At 45.4% G+C, this 21,833-nt stretch overlaps 1 protein-coding gene across 1 annotated transcript; it reads right to left on the bottom strand.

Moving 5' to 3' along the window:
* Positions 1-40: 40 nt before the first annotated feature.
* Positions 41-21,368, bottom strand: LOC142564588 (uncharacterized). The gene is made up of 4 exons (XM_075675645.1): positions 21,221-21,368; positions 15,135-15,459; positions 12,715-12,945; positions 41-103 (listed from the first exon to the last, which is right to left on the bottom strand). Coding segments are annotated over exons 1-4 (627 nt in total). The 5' UTR covers positions 21,291-21,368; the 3' UTR covers positions 41-102.
* Positions 21,369-21,833: the final 465 nt, after the last annotated feature.

Raw genomic sequence — 21,833 nt, forward strand, 5'->3', positions numbered from 1 at the left:
CAAGTGGGAGTGAATAGAGGCCTGCAGAAGTGGTCCCGCTGAGGTTTGCCGCGTACGGGAACTTCTAGTGGTCCGCACGTAGAAGGCCCACAGTTTTCGGACTCTGGAAATGGAAAGAGGCAGTGATGTAGATTGAACGCTCAAATCCGCAAGCAAAAAAATATATAATAGAGAGAGAGAGAGAGAATGCATGGACACTAACCAGGTAATTCATGTTTGATGCAAAAAAAAAATGAAGGAGTGATGTTTCACTTCGTGAACGCGGGTTCCGCAGAAGTGTATGGATGCCGGGAACATGCACAGCGATCACGTGGGCGTCGAAGCCCAAACGGAGAGGGCGCGAACGACGTCATGGACGCTATATTGATCTCGACGGTGCGACGCCTGGTGGGCTACGGGAAAAGCGAGGGTTCAACATATCCAAAGAATAGAAGTCTTGAACATGCACAGCGAGCCCTGCGGCGTGAAAATACCAACGGAAAGGCCGCGAATGCGGCGATTCTCCACAGCGCTCCACGTGCCTACAGTTACACATGCATCAAGCTTCATTCCTTTCTTTAGATTACTATCGTCATCATGACATGCAAAGAGGCGCCGCGAAAATTCACAGCGAGCACCGCGGCGCGGAAACAAAAAAGAGAGGGGGTGAACGCAGCAATTCCCTTCTCCAACTTTAGGCGCCTTTCTCCTCCGGGGCTAGCTTTTCTCGCGGCTTCAAACATAGTGTCGCTGACTTTACAGACGGGCCATCTGCGCTTACGCATAGCAACGATTTCTGAGTCAATTTTACGTAAACGCTGACGCAAGCACCGGGCGGTGACCTCCAGCGTTGTATTAACTGCCCGCTCAAACGCCCTTTTTCTTTAGAACAGGTCACACTTGTTGACTTCCAAAGCGAATGGCACTGCCTGCCTTGACAGTTTCTTTTATCTCCTTGGCAGTGGAAAAGCAAAAGGTATTGTCGAGCTAGCGCAGCGAAAGTACAAAAATAGATTTGGAGCGTGCTGACTGCGTCTGCATTTGGTCCGCTTCCCCTTGCTTAGCTGGCGATACCCTGTCGAAAATGGCACCGGGGTGCAACGCAAGTATAAAAATGGCGCTAAAACGGATCCTCGGCAAAGAAAAACTGACAGAGCGATGTCATATACATGCCGAAAGGGCTACAAAGCGCTACACTGCCCTGCAAAAGTTTCTATTAAGCATAAATAAATCCATTTTCCCCGGAAGTTCGAAGAAGCCAGTAGCAGAGTGGTCGACGGGCAGATATCATTGATTCCTTTCAAATCGGGTAGTCTCAGGTCATTCGGAAGAGCCACATTTGTTCGCCATAGTGATGTATCTTTCATGTGCAGACGTAACATTGACGCGACGTGTTTTCGTGGTTTGGGAGCATGGTGGGCCAAACCGACAAAATGGGCGCAGCCCAAAAAGTTTTATCAGTAGAGGAGGGCCACTGGGGCAAAATGCGCAGAATCGGAAATAATTGCTTCGTGTGCTTGGTTTTATCATGCATGGTAAGTTTGCACACATATTTTTATTTGCGGACCTTTCGCGGTTTTTGTGATTTCCCATGAAAAACATTGAAATGTGGGTGCTAAGAAAACTACTTGGCCAATCGTAGAGGGTTGATTGCTGAAATGATATAGAAATAGTTTGGAGTAGATTTACGCTATAGCATTCCAGAAGAGCGTCAGCTTTGCTACCGTACATAAAGTGGGCACATAGAATATAAGGCCGAGAGGAGAGAGATGGCGGAAGGCAAGACGCGGTGAGTTTGCGCATGCGCGCGGAGTGCGTCACGAGATCAAAGGCGCTCACACACGGCCAGGCAGCCTCGAGAAACACAAAAGTGCTTTCGCGGTTTTGTGGGGACGGTAGGGCTTTCTTATGTTGCATAGACAGAATTATCGGGCTGGACAGCCATATTATTACAGGCGAAACCTTTCTTTGCAAGCCCCGCCATATTTCGTGACGGTGGCTGCAGCGTGCTTCTTCTCTTGCCGAATACATTCTAGGGCAACCAGTCACAGCGGTGGACGTGCGCTGGGCGCTCTGCTGGGTTGCTTGCACCACCGCCAGATGGCGCTCTCCTTCGCGCATCTGCTGCAGTGGCCGCGCGGAGGAAAACGGACTAGAAAACTCTCCTTCGCTCATCCGCGGCTGCACGGTGATGCAGAAGTAAACGGTTCTTGCAGATTGAATGGATTCGAATTGCGCTACCTACGTATGCGAATGCTGCCTATGAAACCATGATGCATTCAAGGCATCTGTCGCACTCACTAGTAGTCAGCAACTCCGCTTATCCAAAGGCTCGGTATAATATGTGTGCGCCCGCGCACGCAGGTGATTGTGTGTGTGTATCGACTCGTAATCCGACTCTTTAATTTTTTTTGCAATAATAACTTGCCCTTAAGACATAATTCTTCCTCTGTATTTGTGTATTATATATGTGCTGTGAGGCGTGTTTTGTATGAATTCAATCAGTGTTTTGTGGAATCTGTTATCCTTTATCCAGCGGTCATAGTTGGTTATGACACTGTAGCGCAGGCCGGCCTGCAGTAGGAGACGCGGAGCGTTCCGATTGTAAGCCATGTTAGGTGGTACGCGTCAGCCTCCATCACGGCGACAGATCAGTATGGACATGTAACACACAGTGGTAAATGCGACCATTTCATCGTTGAGATCACAGCTGGCGTAAGGGCCCCGCCGGCTCCAAGCCTCTTAGGCACAACTTCCTCCGCCTAGTCAGGTGAGGGGAAATGAGCAGACACACGGTACGATAAGAGTGCGTGTGTCCGGCTGCACAACATTTTTAAGAGCTCGGAGTCAACTAAAAGTTGGAGGTGGGAGGGGAACAGACGGAAGGTGTGAATTAGGAGGGCAGTGTGACCACTGGTCAGCAGCAATGTTGGGAGGGTTCACAGCATGACCTTCAACCAAGTGTATGTTGACGCAAGCATCTGTTTTTCATTCATAGTGTGTATCGTCTCGCAGATTTCCATCGCCTTGTAAACCTTCTTGAGTTCTAGAATAACCGCCAAATAATCCGTGAAGTTATGCACTCACACAAAGCCTCGCTGTATATTCCAATTCGTTGGATGTGCTGTATCTTATCGGCATAATTATATTAATTATACGCCCTTTGGACCCATAGAAGTGAATAAAAGAGGCATAAGAACGCTTCGCAAAGCTGGGCTCCGATTACGTTTTTGTCTTGATTGCCAGTATTGGAGGTCAGGACATTTTGTGGACGAATGTATTTCGTGGGGGTTAGGAAATGCGTGAGTACTTGTTCTGCTGCAAAAGAACGCAGCTAAATCAGAATTAGCTACCAGTTTACTCTTGCGTGTTTGCTTTTACAGAACCTAGTCAAGAGAGAACTCTGTAAGTTTTCGCATGCTGAGCGTTCTTCAGCTGCATTTTTGGTACCGTGTTCCGGCAATAAAACATCGTTGGACCATCAAACGGGATCATCCTGTTATATTTCCCCCACCGAAAACTATTTATGTATATATGGTACCATGGGTATTTTTCGAACTTATTATGTCTTTCAAGAATTAGGCGTTGCATTTCTGCAGCTTTGTGTCAAAAATTGTAATTTTCAGACGATGCTCACAATGGCGATATCGTGTAAGAATATGACGTTCCAGTGAGAGGTACTGCTTGGGATGTAGTTGAGACAGACAGAAAAACACGCATACTTAACCAGGCGCATGCTTGCATCCGTTTTGTGTAATGATCGTTGTTCTCTGTATGTTCCTGCTTTTCAGATGTTCATCGCGCCGTTTGAGCACAATGGATTTTGTTCTTATTTAGCCAACTGACTAACGTCGAGGTATCGTCAGTAGCGACTTGGTTTTGGCCCGTACTTGTAGCACAAAGCAGTGTTCCACTTACTTTTTTACAGCCAGAATCAGGGGATAATTGCACTGCTTAATCACCGCGGCATATTTACAATAACTAGAAAAAGACAGACACCCCTGAACTTCACATAAGCGCTTTCCCAACGGGAACTAAAGCTACTGGGACGTAATTCCAATCAGCTTGCTTATGCTGCACCTGACAGTGAGTTCAATAAGACTGACAACGTCTGCTTCATGAGCAACCGCGCAGCGCTATACTTTAAGGAATATTTCGACTGACCATACTTACTATTATTCCAGAAAATTAACCTCTTCTTACTCAAAATCAATTTCATCGAAGGAAAAACTAGACAAAAAGACTCAGTGCGCTTCCACACAGCGCGGAAGGATGACCATCGAAGGTGTGTTTACGGGCCCCTTAATGGCTAATTGCACCTCCGCCGCGGGCCAGCCCGGCACTGCACTATCTTCGGGATCGGCCGAGGTATGGCGAGTGCTTAACCACTGCTTCACTTCCGCCGCAGGTCGGCCCGGCATTGCACTGTCTTCGGTATGGGCCCACGAACGGGAGGTTTCGTGTCTACACACGGACACTATCCTGAGGCAACTAGCCCTTAACTGAATCGTTTTAAAATTGGTTACGTCTTTGTGTTTTTTTCATTAATTAATGACGACGACGAACGCGGGAGCAGTGGCACGAGCACGTTCGCGCGGTAGCACTGAGCGTCGCCAACGAGCCAGCTGTGGAAGACGAGGACGCTGGAGCCAACCTGATGATGACCAAGAAGGTTTTACAAATTATTTTTTAAACCTCCTTGATGATGACAGTTTCGTGTCCAGACATGGGCACGATCCTGGGAAATCTAGCCCTTAACATCCTCGCCGTAAACACGCAAATCGAATTTGCTGTAAATAATTGTATACTACGCAAGGCCATCAATACCCTGACAAAGGCACCTCGTAGCATTTCATTTCCCAGTCCGAGAGATCACAAATGTCCCGCGTTGGCAGTGAAACAGCACTGTAGACAAAGGAACCATACTACCTTTAAAAAGGTGATATATGCTTCCAGAACATTACCCTGCGCACCTCACGCAATTGTTTTCGAGTGCAGGTGGCGTCAGAGCTAAAGACTTCATCCCCACGTGGCGGATGAGGACATGCATCATTTTGATGCTCTAGGAGTTACTTATAGCGCATGTTCGGTGCGCCCGCATTGACAATGCGCACTCGGGAGTTCATGCGTACGCACATGAGCCCATTTTTGCACACATTCAGCAAGATTCCTGAATCGCGGCTCTTGCACAATGCCGCACACTATCCAAGGGTGTTATGCACGATGTTAAGATGCCCGAAGATAAAGCCACTGCCGTAGCGATTACCTAGGCAACGAAAAAAAAACGCATAAATACCGGCGCTGACCGTCCCCGCACATATAGAGAAACATGTAGCTACCAGCGGTTAAACTCATTGATTTAATTTGGAGGGAAGGCCTCTAAACAGGTTTTGTTAAATATGCTAGTTTTTAATACGCTCGAAGTATTCTATGCAGAGCGTTTTTATCTCCTTGTGGCGTGAGCCACTTGGCATCGGCAAGTTGTTTTTTTCAACTACTTTTATTGCCATTCATTCATAATTTCTCTCATTCATTTAGTAAGTACAAGTAATTTCCCCTGTGTTTTCTTTGGTGTTCTTGTTTGTTGGCTCCTCGTTATATGATTAATAAAAATTTCATGTTTCACAAGCACTACACTTTAAATAACTGTACTTACTGGTACATTTGCGGTCTCCTCTCACCACCACGATACAAATTATGGCCAAGGCTACTGCACTGCACTGCATCTTGTTTCTCAGAATGCACGTGGAGAAAGCGCGGGATGACCTGTCGCGAGGGTTTGTTGGAAACCTTGCAGCCGTTATCATTGTGTATGCAGGTGTGTTGAAGTGCACCTGCCCATTGTTCCTACAGTAAAGTGTCACTGGCGTCTGCTGCACTGAAGCATAGATCTGCAGCGTTGTTTTATAAAAAAACTTATTATGCTTATTTTGCCGCAGTGAGGTCCGCACGAGTCGGGTACGTTAGCAGAAACATAAAAGAAACTTTGAAATCTATAGCTAGGGACTCTGTTGCTGTTTTCACGTGTTCTCCGGTAACACGATTATTTGTGGCCGAGGATTACCCCTGAAAACCAGAGGGACCTTCTATATACAAATTCATCTAGATGAAACTAATTGGGGTAGTTACCACCATGTATTTTCCTACCGTCTGTATGTGTGCAAGCTGAAGAAAGCTCAAGTGACAACGAACAAAACAGATTTGACCGAACACGCCCTGAACTAAGAAAAAAGCTCTGGTTGTGCGAAAACGAGATACCTATTGGCTCAGCTAGCAAGGTAAATGAAGAAATCCTAAGATGAGAGTACATAAACTTCAGCGGTATTATGAAGGAGGCTAAACCTATGTATTACCCTACCGAATTGATGTTTTATGACTATCTTCTTTTGCGCATTACCTAAGTGTTCAGATACTCTGATGGCCTGTTACCTGTGCTGTCTAGCAGGTTTACAACGTAAGTAAATGATTTACCGCAGAATAACCTGCAGCAAGACAAGTACCAAAGTGTAAAAGCATGTTATCATGACTGTGGAGTGTTCACGACATGTCATGTTGATGACATATCTTCCCTGAAGCGACTCAAGGCATAGCGAAAAACGTAAGTAATGAAATTAAAGTTCAGCATGATGAGTGCGGCATTTTCTAGCACTCAGCGAAGCAGCTAGAACAATAGGGAAATATCAATTTTGGATTACTTCTTCATATACAACTAGTCCCATAGAGTATATGGTACTTAGTTTTCGATATTCTCAAGTTATTTGCTATCCAGCTGAGACAAGGACCTTCGGGTAGACTGAGGGGGAGCACAGTAACTAAAATTTACTTAATCTGGATTACCATCGTGGAATTTTTCAGCTGCTGAGAATCAGCTGATACTAATGTTTACAAAACCTAATGTGTCATCATCGCGTGCAGAGCTTTCCTTGCCTGCTATTCCGTGGTTTCGTCTGGGTCGGTCAGTCGGTCGGTAGGTCGGTCGCTAGTCGGCTTCTCACCGAGTAGATTCCATGTCACTTTAAGGAAAAAAACGCTTCCTTTGGCTGAGCTCGAACCTCGACCCACCAACAAAGCAGCCATATGCTCGAAGCATTGGGACACAATCGCACGTATACTTTTATGGCGCCCACACAAGCTAGCGCTTCCAGATGGTCGCTACGTGTTGAGCATGTTGATGATCTTCATTATGTGACACATAGCCACAATGAAGGAAAGGTCAAGACACGGAATAAACACGACGTACCCACACCATTTCTTTTCTATGATCACCACGTGTTTATGATTATCATTTCCGCACCGACAACCTGGCATTTGCCAGAAAAAATTTGTCCGCGTGTTGAACATGATTACGATGATGATCATTTTCCTACTATGGCACAAACCCAGCGAGAGGGATTGGCAAGAAACGCAGTATATATTGATACATGCACATTGCCTCTTTCTTGTGGCCGATACAGGTGGGCGCTCCGACGAAGACGACGAACGCTCTCTGGCTCTCGAGCCGTCGGCTGAACTGAGTCGCGCTGCATTATCCTTTGTAAATACAGTTTGCAAATAGTCTCCAGTTCTTATTCCTTCATTCGACAACGGTGCCAACGCCAACGGGCTTTTCGAAACGATCGCCGTGTGTTGATGATGATTATGGTTTTCATGCTATAGCACATACCTACAACGGGGGATCGGCCCAGAAGAGGTCGGTTCAATTAAAATAAAATAGAAGAAATGAAGAAATAAAAGCGTTTTCTCCTTGCACAGCGCGGTTGCACGAAAATCCATCCCTTTCCGCCAAAGACGAAGGAATGAAACGTGCAAACTTATAGTAAGAGCTTCACAAAGCTTCGTTCCACAATTATTTTAAAATCTGCATTGGATCTGCCTGACTATTCGTTAATGTGCAATGAATTTATTGCGAAAAGCAAGTATTACTACTGTACAAAGGGTAAACTGGTCCCCTTAAACAAGCGCTAAGTGTCATTGCGTTTCCAGGAGAAAACCAAGCATTTAGGAGAGCGTTGTTTCAGATACTCAAATTTTAACGGGAGTGTGATGTGAGACTGAATAGTGCGCCATGTAATTAGGCTAGCGGGGCCACGTGGCATGGCCGATGAACAGACTCAATGCGCCCCGGTCAATGCGGTCTTTCTATTTTGTCGGGCCGGCATTTGTCGTTGTCGGATTAATTTATGTTCTACAAGCTTAGTTTCTATATGCGCCGAATGCTAACATTAGGGTATTTCAAATACTGCTCTCGCACGAGCAGTCGTCGAGTTTGTTTACCAGGCTAGGTTCGCGAGTCCTCTAGTAGACGACAGGTGAACCTAGAATACTATAACGGTTTCTTCCCCAAGTGCTTATGGATATCACCTCAATACGGGCACTCAGGTTACGTTCGCGCCACCGTTACCGTCCTGTCGTCATTGTATTGAGGTGTGTGTGCTGCCAGAGCGTGAATGGTTAGAAGGGTGCCAGGGAATTGGAGTTTGTTTGGCTGCAAAAGCGACTTAGCCAAGTGGATGGCCTACCCCGCTCCCTTGAGTAAGCGGTGCCTGGGCCGCTTACTCGCTTACGCTCGCTTACTCGCTGCGGCCGCGAGCGTTGTGGGCACACAGATTAGCGTTCCTGCTGAAACGATGTCTGCATACTTCACCGGGGTGCAAACATTGTTCTGGGCTGAGCGGGTAGTAAACGTCAAGGTATATCTATTGAAACCTTTCTGTGCCTGTTGACAGACGCCGGTGGTCGTGCCTCGGTTTGGTCTCGTAAACTATCTAGGTACGATTCCGGCAACGTCCCTTCTGGCATTCGTTGTTGCTCCAGCGTTCTGAAATGCCCTGGTATCTGACAAGGGGGCTGTTTCTGCTGCACAGCAGAAGCTGCTTTGCATGCTGAGTCACACCAAGTCGCCTCGGTGTAATGTTACAACGCCGCGCCAGGTGGTGGAGTGCAATGCTAAGCTTTATTATCCTGCTCAATGCTTCGCGTTCGCGAGACTGTGATGCTTTTCTTTTTCAGTTTGTGCTTCAAAAATTTTATTATTCCTGAGCAAGGGAGCGCAGGCGCACTTTTATCAGTATTGTTCGAGCAACCTTCCTACCCCATTCTGGACGTTCTTGCCCATGTACTTTTATTTTCGCTGAAGAAGCTATACAGAAGGCTGGAGCTATTCTATAACACACAATCGGACTTCGGCGCATAGAATAACGTGCCGGTTAAAATTATTTTTTCTTCTGGCTTAGAAGGACAATTTTAACCTTCTTTGAAATGCTTGCGCCGATTGCTTTTCTTTGTTTATCAGGCACTGGCAGTTTTCACACTGGTTCGTTTTTCCGATGTATACGCAATCGGACTACATTGTGATGAAATGTGGCTATTCACCAAATTTAGTCATGCAATTTCTGTGAGGTGTGGTCACCAACCATCAGTACTGGCGTTAAGCTGTACTGCGGCACTGGTGTTGCCTTGCGCCTCGCGTGGCCACACCCAAAGGGACCCACAACCACACCAGAAGGCAAATCATGACCCGGCACAATGCCGCGCAAGCTTGCCAGGCAAAGCGGGCCCTATCAGTATCCGCCGCGACTGGTCGAGACATTCAGTTTCAAGTTTTATCACGCTTGTCGTCACAGAGATTTTTGGTGCTTTATGATAGCGTGCTGCCTTTACTGCGCTCCCAGCGCGCTTGTACGAAGGGCGATGGGAATATCTTGAATTAAATACGATTTTCAAGATTCTGAAAAAAAGAGGGTTCTGCCTCTGTGCAGCTTATAGGAAGGGTAATTATGAAATTTATCTTAAATATTCTTCTGAAGCTCATTTTTTTTCAGCGGCAAAGTAAGTCCACCTCGCCTAGGAACATGTCTGCTAAAATTATACTTTCGCTGTTCTCGTACACTTCTTACACAAAAAAATTGTATGAACTGAAAAAGACACCTTGTATATATATGCCGTCCTGAGGACGTGTACATTTGACTAACTATTATAAAGCTTTAGTTATCTACTGCGCCTGCACCACGCAGCCAAAGCTAAACAATCATCGTATGTGTAAACACCTTATATTGTCATTGAAGACAGCCGCCTCTGGCATATTGCGCTCATCGTAAAATCCAAGAAACTGCCCTTTTAGCATCACTACGAAGCTGTGCCATTGCTTTGACATTTTTATTGCCCTCGTAGCGAGCACTGCGTGACACCACAGACCGTGGCGAGTTTGTCAGCAAACCTTTGCAGGATGTCCTATTATTGAATCTGCTTGAACAGTTGCACCTGTGATCCGCGACCATGACTGCCCCGACATTATATGTACGACTTGCGTAAGCACTAGCTTTAACACAATTCTCTATGCGCGCTCGCTCCAGACACTGTGGCCTATTCTCTCTACATCAAAAAAAAAAGGTGAACATTTGTGGCAAACCCACGCAGTCGGCTGATCTTACGGAAACGTCAGTTGTTTTCTCAATTTTGCTTATTGCGGCAAACGTATTTTACCCTAGAATGAAATTGCGGGGCTTGTAGACGACTGCCATAACGTTCTCAGGCTTGTGTAGACCGGAAGCCGAGATTCCTTGTTGACCTTGCTGAGTACTCAACTTTTTTTGCACCACAGCATCTGTTTCGAATAGATAAGGTGTAGGCGCTCAGCTTCAATACAACTGCTCCAAACGTGTGCGAAAATTTATTGATAAAACTATTGGTTGTACAGCGACGAAAAATAGTGGTATTGGTTTGGGATGCAAAGGGCGATTGTCCAATAAGCTAGAAAAATGCAGGGAACTAGACGCGCCACCCTAAATGACTATATTTCACTTTATTGCGCTTAAATGCTTATTGGGTTTCCAACATCGCAGGAATTTCTTGTTTAAACACCAATTACACCTGACAGCTCGAACAGCTGCGTTAAAGCGTCCCGTAAGCATGCGGCCAGTGTCGCTGGGGTGGCCTGTGCTATTCTTTAGAGGGAGTTTTCGGATGTTGTTGCAGCGTCAATCGATAGAGGTTATGGAGAACACTTTAAGGGCTCGTACCTGCTCCGGTGGTTGTAATGCTTCGCCTGCCTGTTCCTACGGCAAAATACGTGTGTGCATTTTAGCTAAGCTTACCACTGCGGAACCGGAAAAGCGGATTGTGCTGGTGTTAGCCTAAACAGGTTGTCTGGCAGTACGCGAGAGTTTACTTTTTGTACCGGATACAAGGCGTTCTCTTCCCGTTCCTCCGCCAGCAGACGTAATTGCACTTAAGCTAGGTACTGTGCCTACAACGTCGGAAATGTTTCCAGCAGCTTTTGGGGGAACTCCTTTCGAGCTTGTGGTACCAGTCGATGAAGGTCCTGCGACACTATGTATGGGGCTACCTTCAGTGCTGGACACTTCCCCGCCTGCACTTGTTGCGGCGCTACCAGGCATGGCTGTACCCATGGCACTTTTTCCACCTGCGGACCCGGGAAGGTTTGCGACAGCAGGTGGCACGAAACCTGCCACGCTTTGAGGGCCCACAGAAACAGTCCCTGTGGTACTAGGTAATGAAGTAGCTGTTGCGCCGGATACTGCACTTCCACCACCAGTCACTGCGGCAACAGACGTCGATGAACCTAAGGCACTGTCAACACCTCGTGAAACTGCTGTTGGTGAGCTTTGAGCCCCTACACCGGCAGTTGCTCCGAGGCCTGAAGTAACACCGCTTCGTAGTGCACTGCTCGAGTTTTCTGCTCCAATAGAGAGAGACTCTGTGGTACCACGTGAATGCGGGCCTTCTGTGCCGGATTTAACTCCAGCTACTCCAGATGATGCTCCGAGAGGCATGTGCTGGCCTACTGAGTGTAGCTTAACAGTGGCACTGTCTGTTACAGAGGCACCACTTGAGAATGCACTGTCTGTGTTTGTTGTGGTTGCATTAATATTCCCACCAGTGCCTAATGGGTGTATGACGTCAGTGCTTAATCCCATGCCACCTTCAGGAACGGTAAAGCCTGATAAAGAGCCTTTTTTAACTAGACCAACAAAAGCCCCAACATTTCCTATAGTACCACTTGATACTGAACCTTTTCCGCCTAAACCTCGCTCGCTCGAAGATGGCCTTCCTCTACTAGATATCCCATTACCTAGTTTGCTACTTCTGGAAGCACTCGTTTCAACCAGAGTTGCAACAGGTGGGGCTTCTGCTGCGGCTGCAAGTCCGGAAGGGATTCCGAGAACGCTTGGAGTAACATTTGAATGTGTAACGCCTGAGTTTGGTATGGCCCCATCCGAAATAGGTTTTTCTGTTTCAGGTGAGCGCGTTCCTAATATGCCGAATACAGCGGGCATTTCTGCTTCCACTGCGGAAACATGCGATATCCTTCCGCTTGTAGGTACCCCAACAGTAAGATTAACAATTCCGGAGCTACCAGTTGATAGTGCACCCGCAGTATTTCTTGAGCTGCCACTGGAGATATCTCTTCCTGCACCTTGCGAGTGTGAAACATCGGTGCCGAATCTCACGCCGCCTGTTTCCTTTGTAATACTTGGCACTCCTGATTCCGTACCAACCGTCGAAGTGCCCTCCCTATGCCCTGCAAAACCGTTCGAATGCGCGCCCACCGGGTATCTTCGTGCATCATTTGGCTGATCAATCGCAGAGGGTAAGTTCATATTCGTTGGGATTCGTACGACGCCACCCAGTGAACTTATAGTGCTGTGTGACCCCTCCCTGCTGCCGGTATACTGCGTGGCGTTAGGCCTAAATGAACGAGTTGTGGGAGCATACCAGGAACACTTGGATTGGGGCACGCACGTCTTTTTTCCACCTTGTTGCAGTTCTACGTAACCCTCATTACAGACGCAGGCCCCAGCGTCGCAGGTGACGGCACACTTCTTTGGTCGATTCTCGCCGCACTTAGGGAGGCAACTCGGCACGCACGCATGGAAGCTTGAGTTTGCCGGACATTTCGGAAGACATTTGTAGGCCTTAATGCACATCGTCGACCTCTTCGGGTGCCTGCGTAAAATTCACACAAATGCATCGCAAACAAAAGCAACCGTTTGCAATGTGCAATGAACATTAAAGGGCCTTTTAGGTAATGTGAGCAAGCAAGAAATAGGAAGCTAAGGAATGCCTTGTCATGATAACTTACCCGTTCGCTTGGCGGGTTGTATAAAATATGAAGATCAGGCGCGACAAGCTCTCCTACGCTGGCATATTTTCAAAACAAGAATTCAGTGCACGATATTTTCAGGCATATTTGAACTTGTGCCACGCATAACAATAAAGTTACTCTTGAGATGAAACTTTGGCGGATACTGCTGTTAGAAAGGCAGACAAGTGTTGAAGGTACTAGCAACGAAGCAGGGAGAGTGCATTCTTCGCGGAGTGCGCAGAGCTTAGCCAATGTGCATAATCTGTTAAGATGTTGGATCCAGGAAAAGTGTGTCGGGTCTACCCCATCGGTTATCGCGTGATATTTACCAGAGTAGGCTTTAGTGAAGTTATAGATGCTCTAAAATGTTAGATGCGTGTGTTCATGGTGTTGTGGCAAAACAAGATCAATCACCCGGTTTATATTTACATGAAATGGAGGGTACCTTAAAGTGTTGCGCACGCAAATTTTCAGATGCGCGGGTTTAGTACTGGCCGACGAATAATTGGCAAATCTCGTTTTCTACCTGATTATACTTGTTATATGAAATGGTGACTAAGTTTTCCTGCTCCCCTAGAAGACCCAGAGGTAGAAACATTATAGCTGGAGAGAAGTGGGACCGCGTTATGGTTGGTGCGAACGGAAACCTCGAAGTCAGAGGGTTATCATCTCCTCTGGAAACATTTTCTGAGCACTCCCTTTCCAGCTTCTTTATGGCTTATATGAGGTGCGTATTTGGTTTCCCGGGTGTTCTCCGTGAACTAAACAAGGCACGTCGTTTATATATTTTGTGGTAATGGGAAGCATATTGTGCGTGATGCTCAATCAATTTTAAACTGTGTAGGTGACGTACAGTCTTTGTATAAACCCATTTATTGAATCGTGCCAGTGTTTTGCAAGCGTGTTTAGTGAACAACGTAGGAAAGTTGCCCAATGTCTTGAAGGAAGAAAACTGCCATAAAGTTGTTGGCATTTAGTGATACAAGGGGAGAATTATGAGTGATATTTGAGCAAAGTTTCAAGAAAATCAGTTTATAATAGTCTTTGCAAACACTCCTTAAATAACGATTGAGCAGGCTGCGCGGTCGTTATCGGCCATGTTGCCCGTAGTCTTATGGAAAGAAATTCAAAGTTTCACGCCATCTGCCTTTCGAGAATTGCACAGGACATCCAGTTCGAGAGTGACGGAAATGGGAACGACGTGATGTGGGATGCCAAGAGAATGTTTAACGTTTCTGGCCTAGCTACGGGCGCTCTTAATAGTTATTGAACCCTAGTCTTAATTCAAATTGAATGCGTTACACGGCTTTTGTAGTGGGCTTCCCCGGTGTCTCCAGTGAAGTAAATAAGAGCCGCAGAACCGTAAGAGCCTATGAGGTCAAATTTGGAAAAATGAAGGGAACATATCGCGGAGCAGAATGCCAAGTATATGGTTGAATTAAGGCTTTTCTAAAAAAATTCAAATACTGCGTTCGAAATTATTATGTGAGGTCCGCGTCTTCAATTGTTTGTAATAATTACAGGGAGCATAGATGAGTAATTTACTGCTCAGAAGAAAGAGTTCTGGAAATGGAGCCGTGATTCTGCAAGCTCGCAAAAGTGTGCTGTCTTTTTTTAATGTTTGACATTAGGAACATTTATGGCTACGTAGAATCAGAACATTTCATTTGTTCCTTGCTTCGAACTGGTTATGCATTGTCTGCCATGAGGTTATTCCATATGTCTTCATATTCAGAGATATAAGAATAACAAAGGCCTAATTTGATTATATACTGGCCACGTTGTCAGTACCCGATCACTCCCGTCTCCTGCATCTGCGCATGCGTTAAGCGCCAGCTTCTTTGACGCTGAGCATGTCGCATCCGAGGATATCAGAGGCGCCCTACGTCAAGGTCCTCTTTCGTATTACGTAGGTTCCTCTTTACTAAGTAAGACATTTTGTGAGATTCCTAAACTGCAAGCCTACGGTACTAAAGATAGTGAAATTTACTGATTTGTAAGGTTAAGTGGAAATCGCAGGCATAGTCGACACGCACTGATCGGTACTTACACCACCCATCCAGGTGGACAGGCACATCCAGGAGTACACGGTAGATCACACGACGCGCTGAGCGGCTTGTTGCAGGTCGCGGGACATCCGGGCGCGCACGTTTGATAATCTCTTTGCCAGCGGAACCTGCACGCCATGCACTTCTTCCGTGGAACGCACTCGCCCCAGGAGTTGCGCAGGTAGCGCCGCTTGCAAACGCAGCTGCGGCGTTTGCGCAGCTCCCAAGGGGGCGTGAACGAGGGCCTGCAGAAGTGGTCGCGCCGAGGCCTGACGCGTACAGGCATTTCTAGGGGACCACACGTGGATGGCCCACAGCCCCTAGACCCTGCGATTCCGGGAGAGACGCGTGTCGGTCGCACAATTTCTGAAGCAGAGCAAACATTGGGGCATTACGTCCTATTTCGTTATTGCTTCCAAATTCCCCATTTTGCTTTTGCGCCACAATACCAGACAGGACTAACTTAATATTTTTATTATATTTGAATCATATTTTGAAATAGTATGATTACATACGTAGAAATGCTAACCGAGATACAATTCCACAGATACTCCCTTGCAGCTATGTATAATATTGGCGTATATGTTATTATTATTTTTTCGTTTTGACACACACGGAAATATAGACACAGGAAGGAAACACTTCGACACGGGCCCTCCAAATCAATTAAAGTCATGCTCAACGAAATCCAAGTAGCTACTTAAAATATCTAGCATTTGGATTGAAATGCGGTGTGCATGCAAGCCAAGCGAAGCCTTGAGGTGGATGAGTATTTTGCTGGTTGCAGGCAAATCTAACCTTGTGAAGCTTGCCGGAAAGTTCTCCTACCCGGCGTCGTATTTCAGTAAAGTTTAAATATAACGAATGCCAACAGGCGCATATGTCATTCAGTTCGTAATGGTTTTGTCTTTGTGTTACGCTGAGTTTCAACACTGACAAAAGAATGACTACGAAAAGGAAGAACAGAGTTTTTTTTTTCACACCTAAATAGCAATGCAACAGAATCATGAACGTGCACCATCTAGCTCTGTTCATTGCTTCACTAATCGTATTTTTTCAGAAACAAGGCAATAAAAGAATTAAAGGGTCCCAGCAAACCTTTCCTTCCATGGTGAACAAATCACATAACATGCCAGACAATATTGGCGTGAACACCACAGCCATATATAACTTCCTTTCACAAAGCAGGGAATGTATAATTGCGCTGCCAAGGTTGCTCATGCTTTCCAGTGACCCAACCGTTTAAACTCCACATCTCGATGGAATGGTATCCTCATACTGCTATTGACTTCTGTGAAAACGTTATGATCAACCATAAATGTGCCGAACGCCAGGAAAGCGGCTGCGATGCTAACACTGTTCATGGTGGTTACAGTATTGAAAACGACATTATTTCACTTTGTTCAAACTTCCAACTTAAAAATGTTTTAAACATTTAGTGCTGTGCAGCCATCGTTCGCTCGAGTAGTGTCGGTTCCTCTGCAGCACGTTGCATTTTTGCTGCCTTCTACTACACTGTACATTTCCGTGCTGCAGGACACCTTTGTTCTTGGCCAGTAGAATTTGGGAACATCGCCAGACCCACGTGAGCGTGACAGCCGACAGTTGTTCTTTTTTTCTGTCGTTCAAGGACGCGCAGCGCGAACACGGCATTTGTCTTGTGTGCAAATTATTGTTCTTTTGCAGTTGTGCTTCTGTTCAGTGGTCACTCAAATTTCATTCGTTCTACGTGCCTCACATACTGTCTGTTGGCGCTGCTGCTTTCGAGCGGATATGGCGCTGGTGCTTAGCGCCACTGTCTGCAAATGTTGCTGCCATGGCTGCACACTGAACGCACTGCGCATCTACGCTTGCGGCAATTTATGTCCTGGTTAGAACTCCCGTTGTTTCTGTGAAGCAACCGGACCTTCGCATCGCTGTGTGTCCAGTGCTATCTCCGAGAAAGGTGAGGTGAGGCAGATTTTCAGCAGTACATGCAGGTATCGTACTAAGGCCAGGCATCATGTTATTTTAGTTTTTTTACACCGAATTCATGGACATACTATTTGGGTTACGATGGAATTACGAGCATGCCGCATAGTGTCAGCAAAAAACTTTGTTAACCGATAACTGCAATCTATATTGTATTTCTTCCCTGCCATTAGCTATTGAGGGCTTGTACATAAATTTAATTATCCTACAGCTAACTTTCGGCTGTGCGCTTTATGATGGAGCCGCATACAGAATATATGTTGTTTCTCTATTATTCATTTGTGAACATTCTAATGCAAATAAAGTAAGATGCTTGTATGTTCTGTACATCATCATCTTTCTTCAAGATTTGTCGCTTATCATCCCTGCACATGTGTCATACGTCAAACTGAATTATCCTCTCATTTTTAGGTTTGTTTTTGGCAAATCTTTTTTATATACCTGCAATTTAAGTTGCTAAATTGCAGTCACCGTTAAGAGGAAGCTTTAGCTCGGGCCCAACTCCTACGCGGCCTATTCAAATACATGTAAAACGCAAAAACGTTGTTATGAGATAACCCCTGGACCGACTTTAACAAAATTTGTTGCATTTGAAAGAGAAGGATAAATTCTAGTGACTGTTGGCAGCTGAATTTCGATTTAGGGCTCGAATTTTCTTAAAACGATTTTCAAATATTTGACCGTGTGAAAAAATTTGAAGCACGAAGTTTACAAATTCATAGCTCTGCATCAAGAACTGATATCGCGGTTCTGTAAAGGGCACCCATTAGATAATTCAAAGCGGAAAAATTCAATATGTCATTTTACATCTTACGTGAATTTGTTGCGTTGGTTACAAGGGTTTTGCAAAAGTTTTATTTCCATATTACAATTTTTTATATTCATGTGTAACATATCAATTGTGTCCGACTTAGATGTACTATTTGATGCGATTTAGAGAATTGTATTATCATATTTTGTTGTTGAGTTACAGAGTTGTAATCTTGATAGTGTTGTTTTTTGAAAATTTTCGATTTTTGCCCATTTTTTATAAAAGATTGACAATCTAACTCAAAAGTTCGAAACAAACAGTCACTAGATTTTAAGTTTTTCTTTTAAATGCAACAAACCTCGTCAAATTTGGTGCAGTGGTTGCCGAGGAAAACGAATTCGCCTTTTACATGTATTTGTATAGGAGCACCTGAGCTAAAGCTTCCTCTTAAGAAGACACCTAATGATAAAGCGGTGGTGAGCTTGAGGTATCACGTTTATTTCTACACCGATCCATATGCTTATAGGTCTCAGAAGACAATTTTATGAGGTTTCTCAAACACTCCTTATGAATAAAGATTAAATTAAATTATGGAGTTTTACACGCCAAAACCACGATCCAATTATGAGCTTCGCTATAGTGTGGGATTCGGGAATAGTTTGGACCATCTGGTGTTCTTCAACGTGCACCTACACGGGTGTTATGGCATTTCGCCCCCACCGAAATGGAGCCGCCGGAGATGCCATTCGATCCCGCGACCTCGTGCTTAGTAGCGCAACACCATAGCCACTAAGCAAACACGGCGGTTACGAATAAATATATGAGCGAATAAGGTTAAGAGGGAGCACAGACATCCACTAGTCGAGGCGTCACAATACGTTTTGCCCAGTTTGACGATGCCACTGCTTGAGATGGTTCTCTTTGTGTGTAGGTTGGTGTATTTGTATAAGAATAAACAGGAGTAAATGGTATTCGAGTAAAACACCAATTACTTTGTCCCATGAGTGCGCAACTCAACTTCTGTCTTCTCCTGACACATCTTGCGCATGCGCCAAGAGGACAAGTTGATTTGCCATGGCAACTTTTACTCTTGTGGCTAAAGTGGGCTACGTCGAACAAGTTCAGGAACTGGTTATGTACTCCACACTGGTGCACGTATCGGGATACTTTCATGAACTGCCACTGGACCAAAACGAAATCAGAACGCATTCAACCCGAACCGAAACCGCAGCGGTAATTTCAACGCGAACAACATTTTTGGGAGTTGACATACTCTGCGCAATCTCTTTCATGATAACTTGCATCACTAGGTATGTGTCATTCGATTTAGCCCTTTGCCCCCCCCCTCTTCAGTGACAAAAAAACTTCGCAAATATGTATCAGGTGTTTGGAAGGATTTAATCCACGTTTTAATATCCACACAAACTTGTCTGAATATTAATTTTGTTACACAGAGTGGTGCCACTAGAAACCGCAGCCTGATCAAAAGGAAGGCCGAGAGAGGAGCCCAGTTGCAGTGCGCGCCTAATGAGCCACGCGTTTATTTGGTGGCAATACGATGCGTCACTACTTCGGTGAAGTTCGAATGACATTAACGTCGTCACCCATCGTAACATAGTTTCTGCCAGACATTTTTTTTTCTTCTCTACACCCCCGTTTGGATCTCTAGCCTCAGCTGGAGGTCCGAATTCGTTTGTACACATATTTCACTCTATACTTTGTGCGAGAAATAAACTTCAAAATAAACTTGAGTTCAGTTTTAGTCAACGCCAGCGAGTGTAGTGAATGGCATTATAAGAATTAACGAATGCGCGCGAATGTGACCAGTCGAGTGTGCAAGTGAGTGCGCGACAGTGGATGTTAACAGACGTAAGTGGGAACGTGACCTTGAAGCGTGCTCTGATGTTGCTCTGAATCGGCTATCCTTTTATTGAGCTGGTGATTCAGATGCGGTATGAACCTGTGAATGCGACTTAGTTGAGTATGTGGGTGGTTCCTTGAGATTGAATGGAGTATGAGTCCATAAATGTGTTAGAATTGATGTGTACGTGATGCCGTCAACCTGGGTGAACCCGAGTCAGTGTGAGTCCGTAAGTGTAAGTAGATTGGCCTTAGTCGGATTCTGGTGAGTCCCAGGGAGTCGAAAAATATATTGGGAGTGAGTCTGTGTGAGATACGTTTATGTTGGCCACCTACGCTAACCCCTGACTATTTCGTCCCTGCAAACACTTTATCCAGATACGTTAGCAGGCATCTTGTTCATTGAACCTATGAGCCGTTCTAGGGAGTCGATGTACCTTTCTTGAGCAGTGACGTAAACATGACACTTCAAAAGTTGGTCATGCTAGCATAGTCAAATGCGTCGCGTTGGACGCAAAGCTACGGCTAGTGAACACACGAGACCTGCCGGAAAAAAATATATATCAAGCGCACGTCTGTGCTTATCTCCGGTTGCGGCTATTTTTCGTTCATGTCCACTACGTTTAACGTGTCGTCCTTCCCTTCTAGAGCAAAGGAGGTCTTCTTTTGCAAATTTAATCACTTAGCTAATGTCGTGCTATCATCAGTGATTACTTGTTTCTAGTTTGCACATACCCCATCAATCCAGATTATTTAGTTATAGTTAAGATGTGTGGCATTAAATTGATGGTAGTAGTTTGTATCCTAAAAATACGCACAAGATATCGTACAACTTATTCGCTAAAATAGCATCGCGAAGATGCACTTTGACGCCATGTAACGGGAGCGCGGGTTTAGAATTCTTTCCCGCGCCAAAAGCGCGAGTTACTTACGTCATGTGGGCAGCGAGCCCTGGTGAGAAATAAACAGCATAGTTTTATTTTGTATACGCATTGACGCGCTGCTCACGTATTTCAGCGAGAATTATTTGCAATAGCAAGTAGCTGTTTTTTTTTCAAAGAGACTTTCATGCATATACACATTCCGACAACACGTTACGCTCAATGATGTGTAAGCAAATAAAGATATAAAGTGACGTGACACAGGAAAGCTCGCAAATAGCCTGACGAGAAAAGAGATACAGTAGCAGTAATGCAAGCTCTCATAATTGCTGCAAATGATGGAACCTACAACGAGCAAAACAACAAGATGTTGCTACCAGCTGGCACATTCATTTGCTGATGCGAGAAAAACGAAATAGCACGTTTTATTTTAAACATACTCGATTTCTTTCTTCTTGCCCCATCTGAGAGAACATACTCATAGTGTTCTAGCAGAGATGGGTGTTATCGGTGTCGTACGAGCCACTTGGCATTGTTTTCACAAGAGTTTTGCGAAAAACTTATTTGTTTCATTTCTTTCGGCGAGGTGTCTTTCACGAGCTACACTTAAAGGAATAGTACTTACTGGTACACCTGCGGTCTGCGCTTACCGCCACGATGCAAATTGTGGCCAGGATCGCCGCATGGTACTGCATGCTGTTCTTTGCAGTGCGCGAAATATCGCGCGTTCACGTCTTGCTAGAATGTGCGGGAAACCTTGCAGCCGTTGGCGTTTCGTATGCAGGTGTGTCGAAAAGCGCTACCCATTGTTCCACGTTGAAATGTCACTCGTATCTACGGCATCGAAAATTTTACCTCTATAGTTTCTCAATTCTATTCTCTTTGTTTCACCGCAGTGAATTTTGCAAGGGCACGAGTCGTTTACGGAAATATGAGCAAAAATTTGACGTCTCTTCTTATACTTACTCTTCGGTGTAATCATGTGCCTTATTTGTTTGTGCACGTACCATCGTAATTTCAAGTCAAGAACTGCACTTAAATATTTAAAAAAATAAATTATGGGTTTGTACGTGCCAAAACCACTTTATGTTTATGAGGCACGCCGTAGTAGAGGACTCTGGAAATTTTTACCACCTGGGGTTCTTTAACGTGCACCTAAATCTAAGTACACGGGTGTTTTCGCCCCCATCGAAATGCGGCTGCCGTGGCCGGGATTCAATCCCGCGACCTCGTGCTCA

The sequence above is a fragment of the Dermacentor variabilis genome, chromosome 11 (assembly GCF_050947875.1).
Source record: "Dermacentor variabilis isolate Ectoservices chromosome 11, ASM5094787v1, whole genome shotgun sequence".
NCBI classification, from domain to species: Eukaryota; Metazoa; Arthropoda; class Arachnida; order Ixodida; family Ixodidae; genus Dermacentor; species Dermacentor variabilis.

Excerpts from the sequence above, each read along its gene's own strand:
- LOC142564588 (XM_075675645.1), bottom strand. The coding sequence starts at position 21,290 with ATGCAGTACCATGCGGCGATCCTGGCCACAATTTGCATCGTGGCGGTA. Across the intron at positions 15,460-21,220 it reads CGCAGACCGCAGGTGTACCA|GGTCTAGGGGCTGTGGGCCA; the intron begins GTAAGTACTATT and ends CCGGAATCGCAG. Across the intron at positions 12,946-15,134 it reads TGTCCACCTGGATGGGTGGT|GCACCCGAAGAGGTCGACGA; the intron begins GTAAGTACCGAT and ends AATTTTACGCAG.